The sequence below is a fragment of the Lynx rufus genome, unplaced genomic scaffold (genome assembly GCF_022079265.1).
Source record: "Lynx rufus isolate CCGP_SWC_20201006 ecotype Redwood Valley unplaced genomic scaffold, mLynRuf1.p SCAF_15, whole genome shotgun sequence".
Lineage (NCBI taxonomy): Eukaryota > Metazoa > Chordata > Mammalia > Carnivora > Felidae > Lynx > Lynx rufus.
In genome coordinates this window covers 35,928,118-35,953,075 of record NW_025814829.1, presented here as the reverse complement: position 1 = coordinate 35,953,075, position 24,958 = coordinate 35,928,118, and the positions used below count along the sequence as shown (strand labels likewise).

The 24,958-nt window shown below is 54.1% G+C and overlaps 1 protein-coding gene across 1 annotated transcript in view; it reads right to left on the bottom strand.

Moving 5' to 3' along the window:
* Nucleotides 1-4,347: 4,347 nt before the first annotated feature.
* LHX4 (LIM homeobox 4) overlaps nt 4,348-24,958 on the bottom strand; it is a 41,298-nt gene continuing 20,687 nt past the window's right edge. Inside the window, exons 3-6 of the mRNA XM_047077357.1 lie at nt 12,067-12,269; nt 7,430-7,584; nt 6,915-7,086; nt 4,348-4,742 (exon numbers count right to left, since the gene is read on the bottom strand). Coding sequence (XP_046933313.1) covers nt 4,348-4,742; nt 6,915-7,086; nt 7,430-7,584; nt 12,067-12,269 — 925 coding nt within the window. The remainder of the gene's footprint in view (nt 4,743-6,914; nt 7,087-7,429; nt 7,585-12,066; nt 12,270-24,958) is intronic.

The following is a 24,958-nucleotide window of genomic DNA, read 5'->3' as shown; positions in this document are numbered from 1 at the left end:
AACTGTACAAAATTTACACTGCAGAGGGTGAGGGCAACAATCCAGAGCTTAGGGGATCTGGGGCTTGGAGGTCTGAACGCAAGTCCAGAGCCGCTTTCTGGGCCCCCGCAGCCCTGAAGCCACGTGTTTGGCTGAACACAGTCCTCAAGCGGGGAAGTACAAACGATTCTTGTCTCTAGGTGGGCAGCAGACGAGAGTGGGGGTGTCCTTCTCTGTCCACCTGTGCTCTGCCTCCCTAAGGGAAGGAATGCTTGGCGCACCTCCCAAACCTGCAGCTGTCCCCTCACCGGAGCTAGCAGCATGAAACTGTGCTTTCCGTGTGGTCCTACCAAGCAGTGTGTGAATGGGATGGCTTTGCTGCGCTCTCTCTTTTTGGCTCCAGTCACCATGGTAGAGCAGTGGGAGCAACTACTGCGAAAAGGGCCAATGGACCAATCCAAGAAAGAGAGAGCCAGTGATGTGCTTTTTATTCAGCTTCAGCATGCCCAGAGCCCTTCAGCAGCAGGCAATAAAACAAAACTCATTTCCGCTTAATTGAATTTTTCTTCATCTCACGGTTTCCAATTTTTAAAGTGCAATGTTTCAAAATGAGCCACCTCGGTCCTTCCAGACCCTGCTGGCTAAGGAGGTATGGTCATTATTTCCGTGGTTATAACCGAGTTGTCAGTAGTGGTGCGTGGGAGGGGTTACATGGGAGCGAGGGTGCCAGACAGCACGCTGTCATGGGGCCCTTTCGCGGAGCTGAAGCCTTCAAGCCCCTCCTGCGAGGAGGCAGTCGTTTCAAAACAACCAGCTTGAGCTTCAGAGGCATTAGTGTCTTTTGTTCCACAGATTTCTTAGACTTTTTGCAATGGGAACTTAACTATGAAGATCTGATGGCCCCAGTAATCTTACTAGGTTTCATGTTTTACTCTGGCAAGGAAACAAAAACAAAACAAAACAAAACAAAAAACACAAAGTTTTAGAGACACTCTCGAATGCTTTTCTTATGTCTTAATGTTGTTCTCTTCCCCTGATGTTTTACTGCGCTAGGCTGCAGGAATCATGTTAACCAGTATGTAGTTTTCATTTTACATTATATCCGTAACTACCAGACGGGGCAAGAAAGAGAAAACTCGAAGACTGAGCCGAGTTTGCCTGAGTCGCCCAGCAAGTCCCTGAAAGGACCCAGGCTTCCCAGCGACGTGATTTACCCAGAGGGCCAGCTTCACCCTTGGATTTGGTGTTTCCTCTATGCTTCTCTTCTCAGCAAATGTAGATTCTTCCATAGCTCCTCAGGTCCCATTTTTGCTCATACCAGTTACCCCTGGAAACTTGGGGGGGAGGGTTTGTTGGTTTGTTTTTCTTTGTGTCTTTAATTTGCTCCTGGATTCAGAAGCCGCCTACCCCTGGGGTCTATCAGCCAAGCGCCGCAGATAATGGTTGCTAGTTAGTTGCTCTCTTAGACCCAAAGACAGATCCGAATATCCTAAATGCCTTTAGAAGTTCTCGTTTCACTTTAAAAATTCCTATCATTCTAGCCAGGAGGAAACAACCCCCATGTAGCACCTTATACCTCAGTAATGGACTATTACTATAATATTAAACTATCGCCCTCAGGAGCAATGGAGGAGTGCCCTTCAGAGAATCTCAGGGTGATATTCTATTCTTCTCCCTCTCTGAGCCACAGAAGAGCCAAGGAATAGTGTTCGCCTGCTGCGGCTCACTGATGGCACCGGCCCATCCGTATGCTAACATCACTTGCAAGGAGATACACTTAAAAGCCGAGGCCTGTTATTGTGGCTGTACTTCTAAATGAGGCACTAATGTTCACTGCTATCTGGGGAGGTGGCTCTAGGGCACTTCATTCAAGCTCTCCTGGCTTTCTGGGAGTGCTCCCTCAAGGGTTCTTCAAGCCAGCCAACCCACCAAAACCAAGGAGGCTACTACCACCGGCTGCACTGCTCACTGAGGGCTGCAGGAGACTTCTGTTATTAGTAGGAATGAGGACAGCGTCCATTCTTCCACCAGCGGATCAGGAGTGAGCATGATGAACTCACGTACAAAAACAAAAATGGGTCAACTTCAGGTGATCTTAAAAGCCCAATGTCATACAGAGGGGGGCATGTCTCTAGAGAGTCCGCCCTCCCTGCACTGTGCTCACCAAAAATACGAAGTGCCTCTGAGATCGTGTGAGATACTAGGCCAAACAGTCCAGCCGAGATAGTGGTCTGGGTGGGACGGTGTGTCACTGGTTCGTCGCCCAGCACCGTCTCCTCTGTATGGTGAGCAGCCGGCTAAGAATCGTGTGTTTAAGCAGCCGTCCTCCAAAGAGACAGTTGTGTCTTCCTTTCCTTCACGTGGCTTATCAGCTTGCATGTGTGCCCCTGCCCCCACTGCCAGGGCTCACACTACTCGGGGATTCCCAGCAGCGGAATTGGCTAGGCGTAATACACCAGCATCCCTATACCTGGAGCCTCCGGACGTCTACATTTGTAGAGTCTCCAAGCAAAACTCACAGCAATTGCAGCACCCCACAAAATAAGGGTACAAAATCCAAATGGAGCAGAGAAAACGTGGCATGAAGGCTGATCCCAGGAATTTACTGACTATGTATTTTAAAGAAGCTGGACGGACCTCAGTTTCGTTCCTGGAAAGGAATTTACAATAGATGCAGCAGCCAAAGAGGAAGTGGTTTTTGTCTACCATTAGCCTACCTACCACGTGCCTAAACCCTGTGGTCCTCAAAAGGTGAAGAACCGTCCACAGGAGGAGGGGCCCTTCGGATCTCTGGCCCCATCCCTTCAGTGGAAGAAAGGCAATGCCATGTCACCCTCTCCTGCTCTCTGATCTTGATAAAGAAAATGGAGGCCGGAAGCCGGAAGAAGCAAACCAGCATTTCCCAAGGGTACTGGGAGAAATCCTGCCTAGCTAAATTCCAGCGTGCACACGGACAACTTCCTGATGGACAGAGGTGGAGGTGAGGTGCGTAACACCAGGCACTTCCCACAGAAGTGCGGGCTGCCGCAGGGGTGCAGCTGAAGCAGGGGTCGGCCTCGCCCTCTGGGTGATGGGCTAGAACAAACCTGCAGGCTGAGAGTCCACACAGCCACCGGCTGGAGAGCTCTGCCTCTCTGAGCACAGGCCTGGAGCACCAGCAGCCCAGAAACCGGCGGCTCGAGGACCACTTGGAACCCTCTGGACGATCTTAGGGCTGCTCCCTAGTGATCCCTCCCAACCAAGAGAGGCCGAAAGGCATTACTAGTTCTTGCAAGATACCAAAACCATCCAACCGAGCTGGCTACCACGGTGGCGAAATCTCTCCTTTTTAAAGGGCTGGGAAGGGTTGGCTGCAGCTGGGATGGGCTTGCAACCTCATCTACAGCGACTCCCGCAAACGGACTCCGTGTCATTTCAGCCTACAGGATGGGGAGCGCTGGGAGGCGGCCAGCTGACCCGGCTAAGCGGACCGCACGCTCTCACTGATTGTCGTTCTGTTCTCTCCGCATTTTAGCTTTGATCACTTTGTGCCCCTCAGCCTGTCTTGTGGAATAAATGATAACGAGCAAATTAAAAAGGCACACTGTGCACCGAGGGGACTCGTCGGGCAGTCACTGTGATGGTCCAGGGCCACTCAGCTCCGGCCTGAGTCACCTGCAAGGAGAACCACTTCTTGCCATCAGGGATTCAGTGACAGGGATGGGGTTTCTTTAAAACCAAAACTGAGAAGTGTTGTCTGCCTTGGACTTCTGGGCAGGGAAGAAGTCACATTTCTCACAGCAAAAAAGAAGAAGAAGAAGAAGAAGGGGACATGTATTCAATATCAAACGGTGGCCATCAAAGTTTTCACTGACCTTTAATAAGTGACTTTTTATTTTCAAAATTAGAGTTCAATAGGGTGGTCCAGAAATCACTTTTATTATACTCAAGGGCCGTGATGCCTCTGCCTCAGGAATCTCAGTTCTGGTGAGAGCAGTGGTTCGGGAAACATCTCACGAGACACACCAGTCGGAGCAGAGTTCCCAAAGGCCAAGGTGGCCTGACAGTCACCTCGTGCTCCCAAGCACTGAGCAGCCAAAGCCTGTAAGCAGGGCAGGGGGCAGGGGAGGAAGCCACCAAGCAGCACCCTAGCGCTCTAGGCTGTGCGCCCCCGTGCCGTGTTCTGAGAGGAGGCAGTGTTCCCACCACTTCCCCAGGATAACAGTGCCCTAGTGTGGTCTCTCGACCGCCTAGGGATCAGCGGAGGACTTCCATTGAAAATAATGGAAATTCACATTGGTGCACTTTTGATCCTTAAAAGGCAAGTCTCTTTCGATCCTTGAAGATATTCTCTCAAGCCAGGACGGGTAAGGTGGGGAGGAGAGATGTTTAAAAAGGAGGATGATCCATTTCATCGAGCCAAGAGGCTGGGCTAGTTGGAAAGTCGGGGTAGCCTACACTGCTTCCTGTGGAGATGTCAGAGGTGGGTCCCCCAGCCATGGCTCTCAGCGTCTGGCTTACTCCCTGCCCTGCGTGCGCAATGACGCCCAAATTACTGTCCACCGTGTAATCCAGCCCATTGAGCAAAGGAGCGTGGGATGGCAGGGACGATATGGAGGATGGAGACTGGGGGATTCCATAGGGGCTCCCATCCCTCAAGTCCTGATAGGATTGTCCTGTCCCGTCCATGGAGAAGCTCCCATTCATTAACTGTCCGCCTGTAACGTCCCCCACGTTGCCATAAATCCTATTGGTGTGGCCAAGTTCTGAGAGAATTTGATCCTCTGTGGACAAAAGAACGGAGATTTATTGTCAGCCGCCAGGACTCCAGTGGTCCCTGTTCTTCACAACCTAGGAATACACATGACCAAGAAAGAAGCCCAAGGATGGCAGCTGCCTCGCTGCCGTGCATGAGTCAGACACCAACGTGTCACCCACAGACTGACCCGCATCAGGGAGGAAAATAAGAAACACCTGCAGAGACTAAATGCAGATCCCAGAAGACTGGACAAATGTTTGGGGAGTTTGTTGGTCCCATGGTGCTCATGTACTAAGATGGCTACAGCAAAGAATAGGAATGCCTGAGGTTTGTGGGTCATATGTTATCAACCTTACCAATGGAAACTACGTGCTGACAGGATTTAATATGAAAGCTTTCAAGCTGAGAAAAGGGTTGGTTTGGTTGGTTGGGAAAGAAGCAGGCCCATGTGGTAAGGATAGCTGAGGACCACTCTTAGGCATGTGTACGAAAATCCATCTCTGTTCCACCTGGAAAAGAGGTTCAACGGCAAAGGACTTGGTTTCTCTGTCGAATAAGCTCTTTACTGGGGACAAAGTGTTGACGTGAGGAAGGCAAATGGTCCTTCTTGTTTTTTGATGAATTTCATTAAGGGTTTCTAATGGAATCTGTGCTACCTAGAAGAATTCACCTCTCCAACAGAGGCGAGCACTTTTAGTCTTAAGAAATGAAGAGTTCTATAATTACCCAGAGAGACCCCTGACCTGTCAACCTGGGGACCCAGCTGCACCCAACAGAAAAGAGCTACAAAGCAAGACTTAACAATCCTGCCTGCTCCAGACGTTGATTTTGCAGCTCAGATGAGATTAAATGGCTTTCCTAACCCCACCAACAGGACTGGAGGGTGAGCATAGGCCCTTGAGCCCTTCCCAGGGCCCCGCAGGGCAGGCCTCTAGAGTGAGCCACAGTCCTCTTGGGGCATCGCGCCCTGGTGGGCAGCTTGTTCTGTCCTCTGCCCCCCAACCTCCTCTTCTGTTCCCACCCCAGGCCTGTGCACCAATTCCCATCAAGCCTCCCCAGACTGGACTTCAACACGCATTCCTTCTGAGGGCCTGCCCTAGGCCTGCCCCCTGCTCCAACCTGAAAATGCGAAGGGGCGAGGAGAACTCATGCCCTTTAAAAGGAAGCAGAGAGACGAAGGCTCAGCTCCACTGGAAAACAGCCATTACTTGGCCTTTTGCCCATACCTGTCATCCGATACGGCAGGGCCCTCTGTGGGGGCCACAGGCTCGCTGTGGGGACAGTCATGTCTCCGACTATAAAACTGTGCTGAGCTTCCCCCAGACACATGCACGGTCAGCTGTGTTCACTGAACCCCACAACACCACTGTGAGGTGGGCAAGGACGCAGTTCATCCCCATTTATAGAGGGGGAAACTGAGGCTCAAGAAAAGTGAATTGGCTTGAGAGAGCCACAATCAGCAACCAGACTTCCGACCCCCAGCTCCCTACTCTTTCTATCCACCCACGACAGAAGACCTTCCACAGCTGAGGACTCAGTACATGAGAACAGTTACGGCTTTTTGCAAACAACCTCCGGATCCGAAACATGCAGGAATTTGCAGTTTTGCTGATGCACAAATCTGAATGTAGCGCATGCTGCGAAGCTTATGTGCAGGGGACAGGATGAAGTGAGCAGTGGGGGAAGGGATTTCAGAAGCGAGGCCTGCCCCCTTCTCACAGGCACTCACAGTATTGACTTCCCAGGGCATGGGGCCTATAGAGCATGTCCTCCCCAACCACCACCAGGAAAGGAGAGAGGGGTCACTCTAGGGGATCCCGGGAGGGAGGCCCGTGCCCCTGCAGAGGAGGGAAATGCAGGGCTGAGACACAGCGGTCTGTTTACGGCTTCCCCCGGGCTGGTGAGAGAGAGCCCCAGTCAGCAGGAAAGGAGGGGAGGCCTTGGGGCCCACGGGCCTAGGGAACCCGGCTTCCACATTTCAGCAGCAGAGCTCTCTTGTTCCCTACTCCTTGTCCCACTGACGCGGCCTCCCCATCCCCACCACCGCCCCCCTCCTTTGCTGCGAGTCGCAGGGAAGAGCCTATGTGCTGGAGGCAGCCGTCAAGGCCTCAAGAAAGATCCCTCCTGAGCGTCAAGAATTACTGTTTCCCAGGGGCCTTTCCTAAGGCCTCGGCCTCGCCCCTCCAGCCCTGCTCACCTCGGAAGCTCAGCTCACTGTCACTAACCCCACAGTCCTCGGCAGAACTCTCCTTCTCCTGCTTGCTGCCTCCCCGGCTCCTCTTGACGCTCTTATAGAACTGCCCCCAGCGATGCCGCCCCGCGTCCTTCTTCAGGCGCTTCTCCTTGGCCCTTCTGTTCTGAAACCAAACCTGCCGCACAAGCAGAAGGGACACACTCGGGCGGTGTCCGCCACAAACCCAGAGCCCCCAGGGTCCCCAAGACAGGCAGCTGGAGCCAGGCCCTGAAGCCTCCGTGGAGTTCAGGGCCAGGAGGGTGATGTGTCCACGACTCCCTCTGCCTGGGCCTCAGGACTCTGTCCCTGTTTCCACAAGCTTCCCAGGGTCACGGCCCGAAGCCCAGCAACCCGGGCGCGCCCTGAGCCTCGCCCTTGTAGCGTGTAGAGGGCACAGGACACCGGGGCCCTGTCCCAGGCCCAGCAGGAGGGCGCAGGCCTGGGGCCCCGAGAAAGCAGAGGAGGCCAGGGCGTCTCACCTGTACGACCCTCATGTCCAGGCCGGTCTCCGAGGACAGCTGCTCCCTCACGTGCCGGGCAGGCTTGGGGGAGTTCTTGTAGGCGTTCTTTAACGTCTCCAGCTGCTTGGCTGTGATGGTGGTCCGGGGCCGCTTCGCTCCGGCCTCAGAGTCATCTGCGGTGAAGACCACTCCTTACAGGGCTCTGCCTGCCCAAAGCGGCTGGGGCTCGTCCCCCTTCCTCCTCTCCTCAAGCAGCCCTGCCCGCCGTGGGCAGAGCCGCGGGCCAGAACGGTGAACGACAGAGTGGCACGGTCCCCACCCCCACGGAGCCCTCTCCTCACCACGGGCCCTCCCGACTCACAGGAACATGAGGACAACAGTCCCTCCCTCAGCTCCCCACCCTTCTCAGTCCCCCGGGGCTCCCACCAGACCCAAGGTGCGCAATTCCATGCGCTTCCCTGTCCTGGCAAACACTCTGATTGGACGTCCCTGTGGATCGGTAGCTGGGCTGTGAAGGCGAATGAGCCAGGGTGGGTGAAGTGCGTTCTGGGCCGCCCCAGACGCCCCTGCCCCTCCTGCCCGCAGGCCCCTTCCCGGTGGCCTCCCTGGGCTCAGCGGGGGTGACCCCTAAGCGGTGTTCATCAATTATGGGTCAGAACGCGTGAGCGGGTTGTAATGTCAACCGAGAACCTTTTGAGGAAGTAGGACGGATGGGATGAGATGGGACAGATGAGGGCAAGCATCGCTTCCAGGACTTGCTTAGTGCTCACTGTTTGAATAGGTGTGGTGAGCTGAAAGGTAAAATGAGTTCCTTACTCTGGGTCACAGCCAAAATTTTTAGAAAACCACCGGTCTAAAGAGTGCTCAGGACAACATACTTGCGGATCAGCCTTCAGTGGATTCTGAGAAGAATACTGTCAGAGGCTGGTTTGTTCAGTCAGGCACAGAGGCACCCGGGTGCAGTCAGCAGCACACAGCCAAGTGCAGACGGCTCATCTCCTCTCCCGGCACTAGACTTACACCCATCCTCTCTGCATGGCATCCCCGAGTCAGCAAAGAGTAGGTCAGCCACCGTGTCCCTGGCTCTCTGGGTTTTCTGTGCTTCCTCCCCTGTGTGTCCTATAAGATGTCTCTACTACATTCCCACCCTGTTTCTCTCTTCCTTCTTTCCCATTCAAGAAAACCCTCTCTTAGGAACAACGATAAGCCAATGTTTGCTAAGCACTTACTATGTGCCTAGTGTGATCTGAGAACTGTGTGCATTCAGCACTCACGACAGTTCTGAAAAGGTTTTCTTGCAGCCCAAAGACTTGGGCTCAACCTTCTTGTTGAGTTGAGTGAGTGATGTGGGCGAGTTACCTCCCCACTCTGAAGCCTGGGGCAATGCCGTCTGCCCTAAGTTGGGCAGCGTGTTGTACAGCCCGAGTCCACACTGCAGTCATGCACACAGCAGAGGGAGGACGAAGTCCCTTGTCCTCTCTTCTCCTTGGGCTGTTTTCTCCTCTAGCAGAGCTATTATCGTCCGCAACCCCCTGCCACCCCATCCCTCCCTTGGAGCCCTGGATCCAAAGAGAAAGGCTTTTAGAGCCATCGTGGGAGAAACTGAGGAAAGCCTCCAAAACTCTCTATATTTCAAACTCTGTTATAAGGAATCAATCCCTTCTGCCCATATTTACAGAGATAACAGCATGCCAGCGTTTGATGCCAGTATGAAATAGTGCACTTTAAAAATACCTACATAGGCTTTAGATATAAAATTTGAAATCATAAAACCATCAGAAAATTTTAATTCATCAAGAATTGCCTAATTTTTAAATAAGCTGGCCTCGTGATTTAGAAATTGTTGTCACCATGGCTAGATGGCAGTGCCACTGGGATATACCCGTCATCCTGGGCTGGTGGCGCACTGGGATATACCCGTCATCCTGGGCCGGTGGCCCCTCTGTTCAGAACTGCTGTCTACGTCCATAGGACTTCCTTCTTGCGATTATGGGAACTATTATGCTGTTATTTTAACATTCACTGTTATTATAATTTAAAATCTTTTTTATATCCTATAACAATGTCATCCAAGTATTCATTAAGTAGTGGTGGCAGTGCTCATGCTGAAAAATGTACCCAAAAATCAATAACTTTGGTACGGAAGTTAAATGTGATAAAACGCTATGAGGAAGGCCAAGCGAGACCATGATATCCTAGGCTGTTAATTTAGGAGAGAGCATTCTGCAAGGTATTAGAGATAGTGCTGAGAAAATAAAAAGTAGCATTAAGGCAAAGATACACTTCACCGGTTATGGATTTATGTGCTTCCAGAATACATCCCCCCCTCCTACTTTTTACATTAATTCCTATGGGAAAATTAGTCTTAAAATATGTTAGTTTTGAATTATGCAGGGTCTCCTAGCACTTGTCCCCGGCATAAAATGCAACCTCATTATATTGAAAATGCAAATATCCAGGGAGATGTAACAAATGAACAAAATCATTCACACTAAGGTACAAATAGCTGATATTAGGTCCTTTGTGTAGCACCAGGAAGGGAACTATAAGCCTGAAAGAGGGTTTAGATTAGCAAGGAAGAATTAAAACATAAAAAAAAAAAAAAAAAAAGCCAAATGTCCCAAAGCAGATAAAGGTCCCCTGCTGCACTAAGGATCACTCAGATTTCACAGGATGGGCTGGGCCCTGCCCACCAACAGCCAGAGGCAGGAGGAACACGTCAGGAATGCTGTGTAACCTCCTGCTACTTGAAAACCTACAGCAGATCTCACCTCCCTGCTTGGTCGTCTTCCTCGCTGGTCTCACCCTCCTTCAGCATCCCGTTCCACAAGCCTCATCCTATTTAACCCTCAGGAAACAGCTCCATGTGGCAGGTGCTGTTCCCCGTCTCCTACTGACCCTACTGAGCTGAGAAGACAAGACTCAACCAGTTACACGACTGGCCAGGGGACCCCCACGTTAGTGACTGAGCAGCAATGCCCACCAGCCTCTGATGCCAAATCCAGAGTCCTACAGAGGTCTGCTATGGCACAAATGATCCTTGATGAAAAGTGTGCACCTGACTGTCATTCTTGCCTCCCCAGCTAAGTCTCCCCCTCCTCTGGGACCATCCCCAGCAGCGGTGGATGCCAGGCCGTGGATGCTCAGGGTCTAAACAAGGCCTCTGATGAGGAGAAGCAGCCTCCCGCCTGGAGGGAGCTCATGCAATTCTTAGTATCTCTGGGGAAGGGCATCAGAGGTCCAAAGGCAGCTGGGATCTCTGAGTCCATCTGCCTTGATGGTTTATCCCCGACAAGATGCCCTAATCTTCTATGACATCAGAATCGATTCCAAAGCTCTAGGAGAAGAGAGACGACGCCCCTGACTCCGGCACCCCTGCGGTGCCTTCCTGCCCGCCGCCCACCAAAGCTGGCTGCCTCACCAAAAGGGCCTCTGTACCTCTGCCTCCTCACCACCACAAAACCCTCACTTGAAACCGTGGTTACTGGGCAGAAAAATCAGTTTCTCCATGTATGGATCAGATCTATATAACACACATGTGCCAGGAAAGATCTAGAAGGAGATGCATGAAATTTGTTGTTGCTTTGCTTTTTGTTTTTTGGGTTTTTGTTTTCATCAAGCCCAGAGCTGTCCAGAGCTGCTTTCTGCAGTCACACCCTGAGTTGATAAAGATTCTAGTCAAAGGCAAATGGCCTTGATGTTTTGTGAATTTTGTGCATCTGAGATCCCCCAGGCTGCGTTTGGCCAAATGCCAGATCTGGAGCCAGGGCAAAGGGCACACCACCTGGGGGCCCAGCTGTGAGTGAGGAGCCTGAGGTGGGGCTACAGGAGACAGGGAGTCAGGCTTGGCCTTTCTGGGGGTTCAGAGCTGTCTAGGCCCAGAGCAGCCGCTGCCTCGGCTGACCACGTGAGGGCAGGTTTTCCAGGTGTGGCGACCACGTGCTGGGTGGGGCCTGACATCAGCCTCAGCCTTGCAGGGGTCTCTGCCGAAGACCCTGGACGATGGCCCTGAGGGGGCTGGGGGAAGGGGAGGTGGACGGGAAGTTATATGGCAGATTGGAGCCTCCCAAGGCGCAGACTCGCCGAGCGCTTGATCCTGCATCAGGGACTTCGGGAGACGCAAGGAAGGGGGAGACCCTGCCCTCGACAAGCCTGAGGTCTGACAGGGGAAACAAGACAGTTGACTGAAATAGAAGCTGACTTGGGCCAACACTAGTGCTCTCACTCAGTGAGGCCTTGGAGGCGTGGGAGTGCGGAGGAACACGTGAACCCCAATACCCGAGGCAGATGAGCAACCCCAGTGTCCACTGGGAGACAGCGCCCCCTCCCAGGCCCACCCCAGGCAAGGAGCCACCGACACGAAAAGCACGAGGCCCCTGGCTGTTCTTAAGCCCACCAAGCAGTGGAGGGGACAGCACGCTCTCGCTGACCGGAACCTGATCGGTGAAGCCAGCGGGTGCAAAAGGGTGGGGGGTGTGGAGAATGAACCGTCCTGCAGAGATCTGGGGATGCTTCTCCGAGGAGGCAGGGCGCCAGCGAGCAGGGCTCCAAGGGAGCAGGGCTCCTCCAAGGGATTGGCCGCCAGGACCGGGGAGGAGCGGGCAGCGGGCGGCCCCGGGGCAGAGGGGGCGGGGCAGGGGTGGGGGGAAGCTCACCGTTCTGCTTGGCCGTCTCGTAGTCCTCCTTGCACACCAGCCGCCCGTCCTCCATGAGGTAGAACTCGTCCCCCGTGGCCAGCTGCCGGTTGCAGATGATGCAGGCGAAGCAGTGCAGGTGGTAGACGAAGTCCTGCGCCTTGCGCACCACCTGGGTCGGGGGGATGCCCTGCTGGCAAGCCGTGCATTTTGTGCCGAAGCGCCTGTCAAGGCAGCAGGAAGGGACTGGAGCTTAGTGTGTGTGTGTGTGGGGGGGGGGGTGTCTGGCTGCCCCCCACTTCCTATCATATCAGCCCCTCTCCTGCCCACCGCTCTGCGATGTCCATGGGCGTCAAAGCCTGGGCCACCCGGTGCTTACCATCCGGTCCCCTCTGTCTCTGGCTAGCCTCATGGCTCTGTGCCCCGGGCTCTTTCCCCACAAAATGAAGAGGCCGGATCAGAGCCAGTCTCCCGTGCCTCTTCCGGGCTGACAAGCCAGGGGCTCCCGCATGCCCGGTTAATAGCCCTCTGGGTCCCCTCTGAGCAGGCTGTTTCACCCTCCACATCCTGGTCTTTGACTGTATGGTGAGGCCTAGAGGACCAGCGCCACGGGGCCACTGTGTGTGTCCACGGGCTGGTGTGCAAAAAGCATCCAGCTAGCACCTCTTTATGCTCCCGCAAGAGGAGCCAGGAGACAGCACGTGCCAGCGTCCGTGCTGGAATTCTGGAGAAACTTGACTTTGGCAGCAGGAGCAGGGATCTCCCGAAGGCTTCTCTGTCCTGCCTCTCCCCTCTGTCTGGCACACGCCAAAGCTCTCCATGCCAACCGCCATCCCCTACCCATGTACAGCCCCTGAAATGCGCCGGTCTGAGGTGGTCCCAGGAATCTGCATGTTCACACCCCTATGCCGTTCAGGACAAGGAGTCTACAGACCTCTGTTTGCACAGTGCTGCTGTGGCCCTCTCCCTGGTCTACACCTTTCTGGACCAGCACTGAGGCGAGAGGAAGGCGCCTACCGCCACCCTGGGCCAAGGGCGGGAGGGCAGGAGAAGCAGACACATTGAAAATATAGGCCAGTGGGGTCATTTAAGCCTCCTTCCCACGCTGCCCACAGACATGGAGCCTCGCCGGTGATCGTGGAGGCCAGAGGGGAATCTGGGGCCAGTGTAGACATGGGTGATGAAGGGGGTGCTCCACTACAGGTGAGTCTTCCCTCCTTCAGGAGGGAGGCGGGAGGGGTTGGAGAGGCAGGGGCAGAGTTTAAAACAGCAATCAACCTAATTATTCATGACATTTCACACAGCAGAACTTTATCTTCTTCAGGATGAAAGACTTCGCCTAATGGATCTGGGGAAGGTTTGATTTTAATGGTCCTTTTAACTAATGCTTATAGGCAGCCTGATTTCCCCTGAAAGGACAGTACATATTTCATCCACATTAATACCAAATAAATTAATTATGGTCATGGCTATCATGATGAATCCCAGATTAATGCAGAATGATGGGTCTCTTATGCAGTAATGATACCTGCTGGGGGGCTGCAGGGGCCTGGAGCAGGCGTGGCCAGCTGCGGCTTCAGAAGCTCCCCTCCCGGGAACAGTGTCACAGAGAGAGAAGTGGGGGGGGGGGTCTCTAAGTCTAGAAGTGTGGCCCAGGGGACTGCTTCTCTGAGATGAGGTCTGAGAAGGGTGTTGGGGTGTGAGGGGCTGGGGCATCTGGCTTGGAAGGACCCCAGACCCCTGAACTCCTGGAAAGTCTCTTGGTGTGGCGAGGAGGAGGTGGAGGGGGGCCTGCGGGTGGCTCAGGAGCAGACCTCCAGAGCAGATGTTCTTAGCCCGAGGCTCAGGACGGGCTCTGCAAACCACCCCGGAGTCATTCAGATTTGTGCATCATGAGGGGTTTCATCAGATTCTCAAAGGAGCACAGGATCCAGGAAAGGAGAGTTAACGTTTGTTGAATGAATAAATCAGCAAATAGAGACCCATGCTTTTAGAGGATGTACACGGAGATGCTAAATCTGAGGATGGAGAACAAAGTAGACTGTCGCGTCTAGAAAGTTCTACACCTCCCAGAACACGTGCGAAACCAGGCTTCTTCAACAACTGCTGTCTAACCAGGTCATTTGTGTTAAAGGGGCAGGTAGGCAGGCACCCGGTTGTATCCTGTGTGAGTACGTGCTTGTGTGCGTGTGCGTGTGTGTGTGTTGGAGGGACAACGTGCGTGTGCGTGTGCGTGTGCTTGTGTGTGTGTGTGTATATGTGTTACTAGAGTGTGTTTTCAAAATGCCTGCAGTTTGTGTATCTTGTCCCGGCCAATTCACACTCCCTGGAAGCCCTCCCACATAAAACACTAAGAGTCCAGTGTCCAAATCCTTTGCTGCTGATGCTGGAGCCACAACAGCTCCAGAGAGTTCTCCAGACACCAAGTCTGATCTTGTTGAGGCGAGGAGCGCTAAGGGGAGGCTCCAGAACACAGTGAAGACCCCCAGTGGCAGTGCCCTGGGAGAGGACCACGTCTCTCTCACCACTAAGAAGCAGACCGTGGCTTTCAGTAACCAGAGCCCCAGAGACATGAAAGATAACGGGGGTATAAATTTAATCTACATACCGACAGTGATTCATGCATAAGGGTGGCAAGTGCACAAGAAAAATGAAAAATAAATGGACTTTCCCACCAGCTTTTTTTAGCAATTGAAGCAATTTTCCTGATTGTGGGATTTATACCGATGGTAAGTGGAAGTTGCTCCTTATTACCTTCCTCCCCTGGAGCACAGCCAGCAGGATCCTCGATGAGGGGACTCTGGGCACCCCCTTAACCTGCAGGGCTCCCAGAGCGCCAAGGGGCACCCCCGCCACCTGCTGGTCAGAGCCCGTGGCCCCAGAAAAAGGTGCTGCCTTGTTGGAGAGGGAGGGTAGTGAGGACACTGTCCCCGAGCTCCCAGAGCTTAGACCAGCCGGGGTCACAGAGGAGACAGCCGTGCCTGGATAAGCTGGATGACTCCTTCCGTGACAGGCAATAACGAGACGGCCATAGTTTAAATCCCCTGGTCCAAAATAAGGTAAAACTGTGAGCTTGGCTGCTGAGAGAGGCAATGTCTAACCAACCTGACCACATTTGAAGGACACTGGAGTGGGGGTGGAGCTGGATGCCAGCCAAGGAAGAGGCTTCCTTTTTTTTTTTTTTTAAATGTTTTACTTATTTTTGAGAGAGAGAGAGACACAGTGCGAGCCAGGGAGGGGCAGAGAGAGAGGGAGACACAGAATCCAAAGCAGGCTCCAGGCTCTGAGCTGTCAGCACAGAGCCTGATGCGGGGCTCGAACCCGCGAACCATGAGATCACGACCTGAGCTGAAGTCAGACGCTTAAGCAACTGAGCCACCCAGGTGCCCCAAGAAAAGGCTTCTGAGAGATTTCCCAGGCAGTACCCCCTTCCTCCTGTCCCCAAGCACCTCCTATGTGCAGGGCCCTGCCTTCTTGCTGCAACCTGCCGTGCCCTGCTCACCAGAAGGACCGTCTCTCTGGCCAGGCCTCCAGGGACACCCGGTCTCCCCAGGGAAAGCAGCTACAGGTGATCCAAATGACAAAGAAAATGCGAGGAAGGACTTACTAATGGCCCAAGTTCCTTTCCTACTCAGACCAACATCACTGGAAATTCTCTTATCCCTGCCCAGCTTGTAGTAGACAGGCAACAAAGACCCACTGAACGAGCAAAGGAATAAACACATGAACTCCTTAAAAAGTGTGTTTGGGGCAACTGGGTGGCTCAGTAGATTAAGCGACTGACTCTTGGTTTCACCTCAGGCCACGATCTCAAGGTTCGTGAGTTTGAGCCCTGCATCAGGTTCCATGCTGGCAGTGTGGAGCCTGCTTGGGATTCTCTCTTTCTCTCTCTCTCTCTCTGCCCCTCCCCTGCTCGTATTCTCTCTCTCTCTCAAATAAATTAACTTAAACAAAAAAAGTAAAACAAAACAACAAAAACAAAAAAACAAAAGTGTGTCTGAACCATCGGGGAAGGACACAGAACACAAGAACTCCCGTCAAAAGCTTTTCCGAGAAAGGACTCAAACCCGGGTTGCAGTGAGGCCGCAGTGGACGAAAATACAACTTTGCATCCCGCTTTGTGCCATCATCATGCGCATTCGACAGATGTCATCTGCGTGTCCAACGTAGAGGCAGGTATTACGATACCTGCTAACAGATGAGAAACTGAGGCTCAGATGGTGAGGTGACGGCCGCGGCTCACAAAGGCAACGAGAGAGAGAATCGGGCTTGAACTCGGGCTTCTGAGAGCTCTGCTGGCACATGGCAGGCATCACAGCAAACCTCCACTGGGAAGCCAGCCGTGCTGTCCCTACCCCAGAAGGGAACTTGGGGAGAGGAGCTCTGAGCTGCTCTGAGCCCCAGAGTATGCGGCCCCCAGACCTGCAATGCAGGGGCTGCTCTGGGACCCTTCACCCCCGGGGTGACCCCCAACACAGCGACCGACCCTGCCTGCCCCTTCCACACTTCTGCCCCCTCCGAGGGCGGGCCTCAGGGGCCTAGGCCACTGGCTAAGGAAATGCACCAGATGTCAGCCAACAGGGGCCAGGCCCGTGTCCTCAGTCTCACCCTTGGGTCCAGTGCTCAGCCTGAGCTCCCATCTGCCCATCTACTTGTCCACCCCTGCTGCTGTCGACAAGCCTGGTCGGGGGGGGGGGGGTGGACTATCCTGAGGGTGTCTGGATCCTGCAGAAAGTGGGCAACAGGCAGGCCCTGCACACCTTCTAGAAACTGGTGCATGTAAATCCTATACCTTGAATGTTCTGGCACATTCTGATTTTAAGTTCTGTCCGATCCCAGGTTCCCTACGCTGGACACTGAAATGCTACTAACGAAAGCAGTTCCCAAGTACTAAGCCCCTACCGTGCACCCCTGTGTGTGCACACCTGTGCTTAATCCACAGACCGCTCCCTGCTACCTCATGGCGGTCATCCCAGCACCTCCCCCTCACCTCCTCCACCCCCCCAGCCTCCCCCCGCCGTGAATTTGGTCCTGTCCTTCCTGCCATAATGCTTGGTGACTTCGATATCCACGCAACAGTCCTTCCTGCCCCTGCTCCCTCAATTCTCTGACCTCTTCCTCTGAAGGTCATGGCCACTACCCTTCCTCAGCCACTCATCCCCTAGTCCACTCAGACCTTCTGTTGGCAGGAACTGCGGTGCCTCCAGCGGTACTTTCCAGCCATCACGCCGTCTTCTGGACCTTCTAGTTCCCTCCCCGAGGCACCAAGCCCCACAGCTCTGCTGACGCAGGGTCCAGCTAGTGCTCCCGCTGTGCTGTGCACGGGTCCTCGCTCCCCTCCTGGCCCGGCTTCCTCCTCACCCAGCAAGGCCTCTGCTTACTAACCCCTCCCTTGCACACAGCCTCACCTCACCACCCCGCTCGCCACCCTCTGCCTTCTCCACCAGACAGGGAGTAGACACAGCACCTCACCGACGAGGCTCAGTTCAAATCTGTGACCCGTGTCTCAACAGGGCCCGGGAGCCACAGGGAGGTGTACTCCCTAGTGCATTCACTCTCCTGTACTCCCAAACACCTCCTCTCTCCAGCTCCCCGCCCCCAACCCCTCAGCCAGTGGCTTCCCATTTCCCAGGGAAAAGGGGCACTCAGCTGTCCTGTCTGGCCACCCATTTGTCCTGCCTTCCCTCTGCTTCCTACCCCAGAACCACCTGTGCCCCTGTTCAAGGCCAGCTGCCCACTTAGGCACGGAGTCCCTTTCTTCCTGCCTAATAAGATCATTCCTCCAGCAACTGTTCCTTTTGCCCCCACGTGATTAATTTCCCCTCTCAACTAGATCCTACCCAGCAGGCTATTATTTCTGCCACTTCAAAAACCCTCTCTTGGCCCCGCATCTCCCTCCATCTACCACCCAACTTCTCTACTCCCTGTAGAGCAAAATTCCCCAAAAGAAGGGTCTAATGCAAGGTCTCTAATGTCCCTGTTCCCACTCTTCTGTCTTTTTTTTTTAGCTTATTTATCTATCTTGAGAGAGACAGACAATGTAAGCAGGGGAGCAGGGAGAGAGAATCCCAGACAGGCTCCAGCAGTGGAGACCCACGGGGGCTCAAACCCATGAATCGCGAGACCATGACCTGAGCTGAAACCCAGAGCCAGAAGCTTAACCAACTAAGCCACCCAGGCACCACCTCCCCCGCCCCACCACTCTTTTCTTGAATCCACTCTGATGGTTAGTTAATTTTATGTGTCAACTTGACTGGGCCATGGGGTGCCCAGATATTTGGTCAAACATTATTCTGAGTGTGTCTTTGAGGGTGTTTGGGGATGAGATTAACATATGAATCAGTAGGTTGAGTAAAGCAGATTGCCCTCCCCATTGTGGCTGGGCCTCATCCAATCAGCTGAAGGCTTGAATAGAACAGAAAGGCTGACTATCCCAAGAACGAGAGGAAATTCCTCCTGCCTGACTTCCTTGAGAGGTCACATTGGCTTTTTCCTGCCTTTAAACTTGAACTAAAAAATCAGCTCTTCTTAGACCTCAACGCTGCTGGTTTCTGGACCAGAATTTACACACTATCAGCCCTCCTGGGCCTCCAGCTTGCTGACTGCAGATCTCAGGGCTTCTCTGACTCCAAAATCACATGAGCCAATCCTTATAATAAATCTCTTTATATTACACACACACACACACACCACACACACACACACACACACACACACACACAGCCTGCTGGTTCCATTCTCTGGAGAACCCTGACTGATACACACTCCAGTCAGGTGTCACCCACCAATCAACCCAAACTGCACTTGCCAAGGTCACCCATGACCCCAGCGTTGCTGGCCCAGTGATCAGGTCTTGTCTCCCCTGACTTTTCGATGGCATTGGCTCTCTCCCTCCTCCTTAGAACATTGTGCTCACTTGGCTACAGGACCAGCTCTCCTGGCTCTGTCCCTTCTCCCCCACCCCCCACCCCCCAGCAGCCTCTCCTCCACTACCCCACTCTCTGGGGACTTCACTTCCACCTCTCACCCAGACCTCTCGCCTAGCTCAGACTGGTATATCCCACTGTCTCTTCAGCCTCTCTGCTTGGATGTCTGACACCAAACTCCTGATCCTCCCCAGAATCTGCACCACCCCCGCCCCGCCCGCGTCAGAGAATGGTGATTTCATTCTTCCAGTGACTAAGGCTGAAAGCCTTGCACACGTCCACCCAATATGTCAGCAAACCCTGTCGGTTCTACCCAAAATTCGGCCAAGAATTGGACCACTTCTGACCATCTGTACCTCTGCCTCCCTAGTTCAGGGCCCCATCACGCCTTGCCCACCACTAACGGCTCTCCTGGCTTCAGCCCTTCCCCCCACAATGGCCACAGTGATCCCATCTCACTCCCCTGCTCCACACCTTCCGGTGGCTCCCCCCTGGCTCAGGGTAAAAGCTGATGTCCCTTTACTGGCCTCCGAGACCTTCCAAGACTACCTAGCCTCCTCTCCTACCACTCTGCCTGCTCACTCGCCCGGCCACACTGGCTCCTCGGGCTTCCTCAGCTCGGGGTGCTCTTTCCCCAGTTACCTACATGGCTCACGTCTGCATTTCCTGCAGGTTACCCCGCAAACGTCACCTTCTCCGGGGGCATTCCTTGACCACCCCCATGCTCCATCCAGCACTTCCTTCCACATCTCCCCCGGATGCACCTCACCGTTCTTGTTTGTCTACCCGATCTCTCCATGCCCAGCAGGCACCGTATCTGATTTGTTCACCGCCAAGTCCAGTACCTCCAGCAGTACCGGACCAGGACACGTGTTCTGTGAAGAGCTGGTGAATAAACAAGGAACGCCTATGCCTGTGGTACGCATTAATTCTCGTCCCCCATTTGCGCATGAGGAAATAAGTTCAGAGAGGGTCGATGACGTGCGAGAGACCACACAGCCGGAAACAGTGGAGCTGGGATTTGAACCCGATGTTCTTCGTTACTCGGCCATCAGGAGGCAGCTGGGGGGTGTGAGCCCAGGCCCACGCCAGCGACTGCGTGTGCGGGCTGACGCGGCACAGTGCACTGTCCTGAGGAAACAAAATACTGCATAACTTAATTTTATGCTTTAATTGCTTGGTGGTGATTTACTGCGGGCTGTATATTTTTTTCCCGGCTGACACTTCCCTACACGTATTTCTTTTATCTATCACCACACTTGACAGGTAAGTTGCTGATATTTACTGTTACTGTATGTACCAGTATTTCCAACATATATCACCACCCCAGCCATGTCACGGGCGCATAAAGTTCTGCCCCAGAACGGCCAGCCTTCTCCAGACATAGACAGGGGCCATATTTGGAGAAGGCCTGACACCAGGTAATATCAGAAGCTTCAGGAGTAGAAACACAGCCCCCCCACGACACACGCTCCCAGACCCATTGGAACTGCCCCCACAGCGCTCTGCCTTTTGCTGGGGAGGGTTCTTTCTTTATTTTTTAGGTGTATTTATTTTGAGAGAGACAGTGGGGGAGAGCTGAGAGAGAGGGAGAGAGAAAAAATCCCAAGCAGGTCCCATGCTGTCAGCGTGAAGCCGGATGCAGGGCTTGAACTCACAAACCTCAAGATCGTGACCTGAACCAAGGCTGGACACTTAACTGACAGAGCCACCCAGGTGCTGTTGTTTTTTTTTTAAATATGCTTTTCTTCTTGATAAACATTCAATATTATCCTGAGGTGGATGCTACTAGAAAAGTTTTAGAACCAGTGACCCAGTCCAACCCCCTCATTTAACACAGAACAAAACTGGGGCCCAGAGAGGGGTAGTAACTTGTCCAAGATCACACAGCTCAGTTAGTGGCAGAGAAGGGGCTAGGGAGCCCAACTCCCCCTTTCCCTCAGTCATGCTCCACCCTCCCCCCATTCCCAGCTGGGGATAGATTTGCTTCCCAAGAGGTAATGGGACATCGGATCCGGATCCGACCCTCTTCTGCAAGAGTCCAGCCCACCTCCCTTAGTTTCGGCAAACACGCATCAAGCACATAGTACGCAGGCAATTTCATGCGAGCTACCTCACTTAAACTGCACAATGGCCCTCCCAGGTAGGTATTTCCATTCCCGGATGGGGACAGGCTGGGAGCTGTTTCCGGCTCAACTACACTCCCCCTCCTTCCCACTCCTACCTCCTGGCACCTACTCTGCTCACTCCAGGCTAATTCCTCTCTGCCCAGGTGTTCACGCAGCTGTCACCAAGTTGCCCTGTGCAGAGGAACCACCTGGGATGTCTGCTTACAACTGGAAGAGCCACCCCGACTCCTGACCCCGGGCCCAGCGTCCACAGTTAGCAAGGCCCCCATGCAGACCACAGAAGCCCTGTGTCACAGATGTCTCAGCACCCCTGTGGCATCTGCAGGTTGCTTGTTGATTCTTGAGTCCCCCAAGACCTAAGGACCCATTCTCAGTGGTGGTGTGGCAGGGACATTCAGGGACGGAGGTCCCATCTGACTCCTCACACCAGACTGACCTGCCGCGCTGACACGTCGCTCGGGCCACAGAGCCCAGCTCTCATTCGCCTGTGGCTTCTCCTCAAGTGGGGCTCCCAGGGCCACAGAGTCAGAGCCACAAGCCAGACACTGGCTCTCGTGGGACCCTCCTGCGTGACCTGGGCCAGAGAACCAGCAGGAAATGAGGTGGAGCCGGATCACAGCGGCCAAGTGCTGGGCAGGGCATTTGGGGAGGCCTGGCAGGAAGAAGCTTCCAGCTGCACAGAGGGGAGCTGACAGGGGCTGAGAGGGGGCAGAGGCGGTGGGAATAGAAAGAGCTGGGAGCCCGTGACCGAATGCCTGGGGTGGAGATGAAGGAGAGGGCAGGTGGTTGAACCTTCACCAAGGAGGAGATGGGGGCCACCCCCCCCCACCACTGGCTGGTGTGTTTTCCTGGGATGAAGAGGCTCCTCCACACGTCCCACCCCCGAGGAACCCAGACCCCTCTCTGCTTGGGGACCCGTTTCCACAGCTCAGATGCCATCTCACTCCCAGGTTGATTTGCAACCACTTGGCTCCAGATTCCCCAAGGCCGAAAAGTCTCTGGGCTGCAGGCCCCACAGATGTCAGGAGGCCTTCGCCCCAGGCTGGGCAGGCGCAGCTGAACCGGGGCCTCTGGGGCGGGGAGACAATCCGCGGACTCATCACCGCTTGATATACGGCCTCGGGTCCCAGGGGGAGCTGCTCCGCTAAGTAATTGCTTCTGCCTTGATTACAGGCCTTCGCAAATGACTGTGGGCCTGGTCCCACCAGTGTGTTTGAATCTTACAAATGTCCACATGCACAGACACTATCTGGACCATCTGATCGTTACCTTAAAAGGTTTAATTTGCTTAGCGAGGGAATTAGACTATAAACTATTCAGAAATTATGGAAAGTCACACGTCAAAGAGACCCTCCCCCTGTGGGTTCCTTAAGCACATTTTGCTAGAATATGTGTGTGTGTGTGTGTGTGTGTGTGAATGCATGCACATGGCCATGCTCGTGGAGGGCAGAGGCTAGCAGGTGTGTAGTTACCAGAAATAACACTGGCTCACAAGGACCTGGACCCAGACTGGACCAGCAATCAACCCCAGAACTGAAGTGGCCTCTTCCTGGGGCTACAAAGTAAAAGCTGACTGGAGATGGCCACACAAGCACACAGGCTGGTCTCCCCCAGCCCGAGCCGGGAACCCCACTCTGGGAAGAAAAGGCTGAAGGCTGCAGTCACACCCACAGAGCTCTGGACCACATGGGGAAGGATGGCGTCCCCTGGGGAGGGCTTGTGGTAGCTCTCACCTGCCCCCACACCACCAGGCAGACCGTTGTTCCAATCACCTGACCTGCCACTGGACACAGGCAGGTGGACACAAGTCCCACCCCGGAACCCCTGTCTTGTCTGCAGCCTTTTGTAGCCTCAGCCCCTACGAACCTCCTTCTCTCTTTCTTTCTCCTCCTTCCATACACATTCACCACCATGACTTCAATAAGAATAACCCCTAATGACGACTACAAAGCACTTCCTAAATCTTACTTCATCCTCAGGGTAATCCAGAAAAGTGGAGATGCGTGTTCCCATCCCTCTTTCGAGGCGGGATGGTGAGGCTCAGAGATCAAATGCCCCCAGGTCACATAGAGTCTGCATTCAAACCCAAAGCGGGCCACTCTGTGAAGTCCACCTCGCAGAGAGGCTGAGCGGGACTTTGCCCGTATTTCCTGCGGGCATCTGCCCTGCCTAGGGGCGGGGGCCCTGGTCACCAGAGTGATTGGGCCAAGGTCACTAGTGAAGACCAGGCTGGAGCCAGCAAAACCACCCTGCGTCCCGGCCAAACGCAGGGCATGCTGGAGCTGAAACAGGCTGTTCTGAACTGCAGGGATAAATCAGCATCTCCCGGGCTCCCAAGGACGCTGCTTACCTGCCCTTGGCCGGCAGCCTGCCTGGAGATTGGCTGGCTGGGGGAGGGGGCACTGCGAGGAACCGAAGCGCCTGGCCAAGCGGGGCAGCGGCCCACACAGCTCCCCACTGACAAGTCGTGAAGCGGCCTTCTATCCCACTGGGTCCCCACAAGTGACCATCTCTGCCCGCCAGGCAGGTGAAGGCCTCGGGGACAGACAGACACCCCCAGAGACACAAGAAGTTTAGACAGGAACCCCCTGGAGTGGCAGTCACTCTCAGAATGCCTCCAACTCTTCCCCCAGGCTCCCTGCTGCGGGTATGAGCACAAAGCCCCGGTGGTCAGGGACTCAAGCCTGGAATGTTCTCGAAAGCTGTGCTGCTCTCTCTTTGATTCCCTAGCCCTGTTTGTTTTCACACTGTCGTAATTGCTGGTTTGTTTCCCAAATCTTCATGTAAATCCCCACGGCATCTTCAGCCTGTGGTTTATTCCCAGCACAATGCAGTGTGCCCTCCGAGCTCTGCCAGGCTACCCTCATCTCCGCAGGACGTTAAATGTCACCTCAACAGGAAAGGTCTCAAAGCTGAGGGCTGGGGGCGGGGAGGAGGGAGGACAGGAGAAGCCAGCCCAGGCCTAGCCCCGAGGGAGGGCTCTGACAGCCTGGCCCTCCAGGGCTGCAGGTCAAGTGGCCACACGTCCGGGCCAGAAACCCAGAGACACTGGTAAAGCAGCCAGCATCCTGCTAGACATGGTTTCCATGCTATTTCCTTCCCATCTCACGACTCTGCGCTCCACAATGAGCGCCTTCCAACAGTAAGGCAGTGAGGTTCAGAAAGGCCCGGTCACTTGTTTTCTGACAAACAGCTAGCACGAGACAGGACAGGAATCCAACCGAGCACCGTCTGGGTTCACTAAACCCCTCTGTTCATAAAATTACTCCCTTTTGTGAAATGCTCCTGTGTGCCAGGTCTTCTAAAGCATGCACCATTAACATTCCCATTTTTTTCTGAAGAGGACAGTGGAGTTCAGAGATGTTAAGGAACCTGCCCAAGGGCACCCAGTTCCTGGAGCAGAGAACCTGTGATATTCACTGCACTTCAGAGTAAGAGAGCTGCCAAGCCCCTCCCAGGACCCAGTCAGTGATGAGGAGGGGACCCAGAAGCTCTACTCCCAGACTCCTGCCCTCCCCAGGCCCTGGTCTCTTTGCAAGGAGATGGGGACCCGGGACGTACGGGACACGCAGTCCAGAAAGGACTTGCTTAGCAAATACAACAGAAAGAGCCGTTGGCTCCTCAGCTTGTGATTCATTTGCAATAGCCTCGGAACCACTGCGTTTAGTCAACTCCGTGCCTCTCCTCTCGGTCTCAGACTTTTATTTCCTGTGGAGAAAGGCAGCCAAGGACCCAGGAGGCAAAAACAACAAACAACAGCAAAGATCAGCCAATGTTACCGAGCAAGACAGAATCCAACAGCTCCAAGAGAAAAATGCAACAACCACAGAGTACAACCTTCCAACAATACTTCTTTCT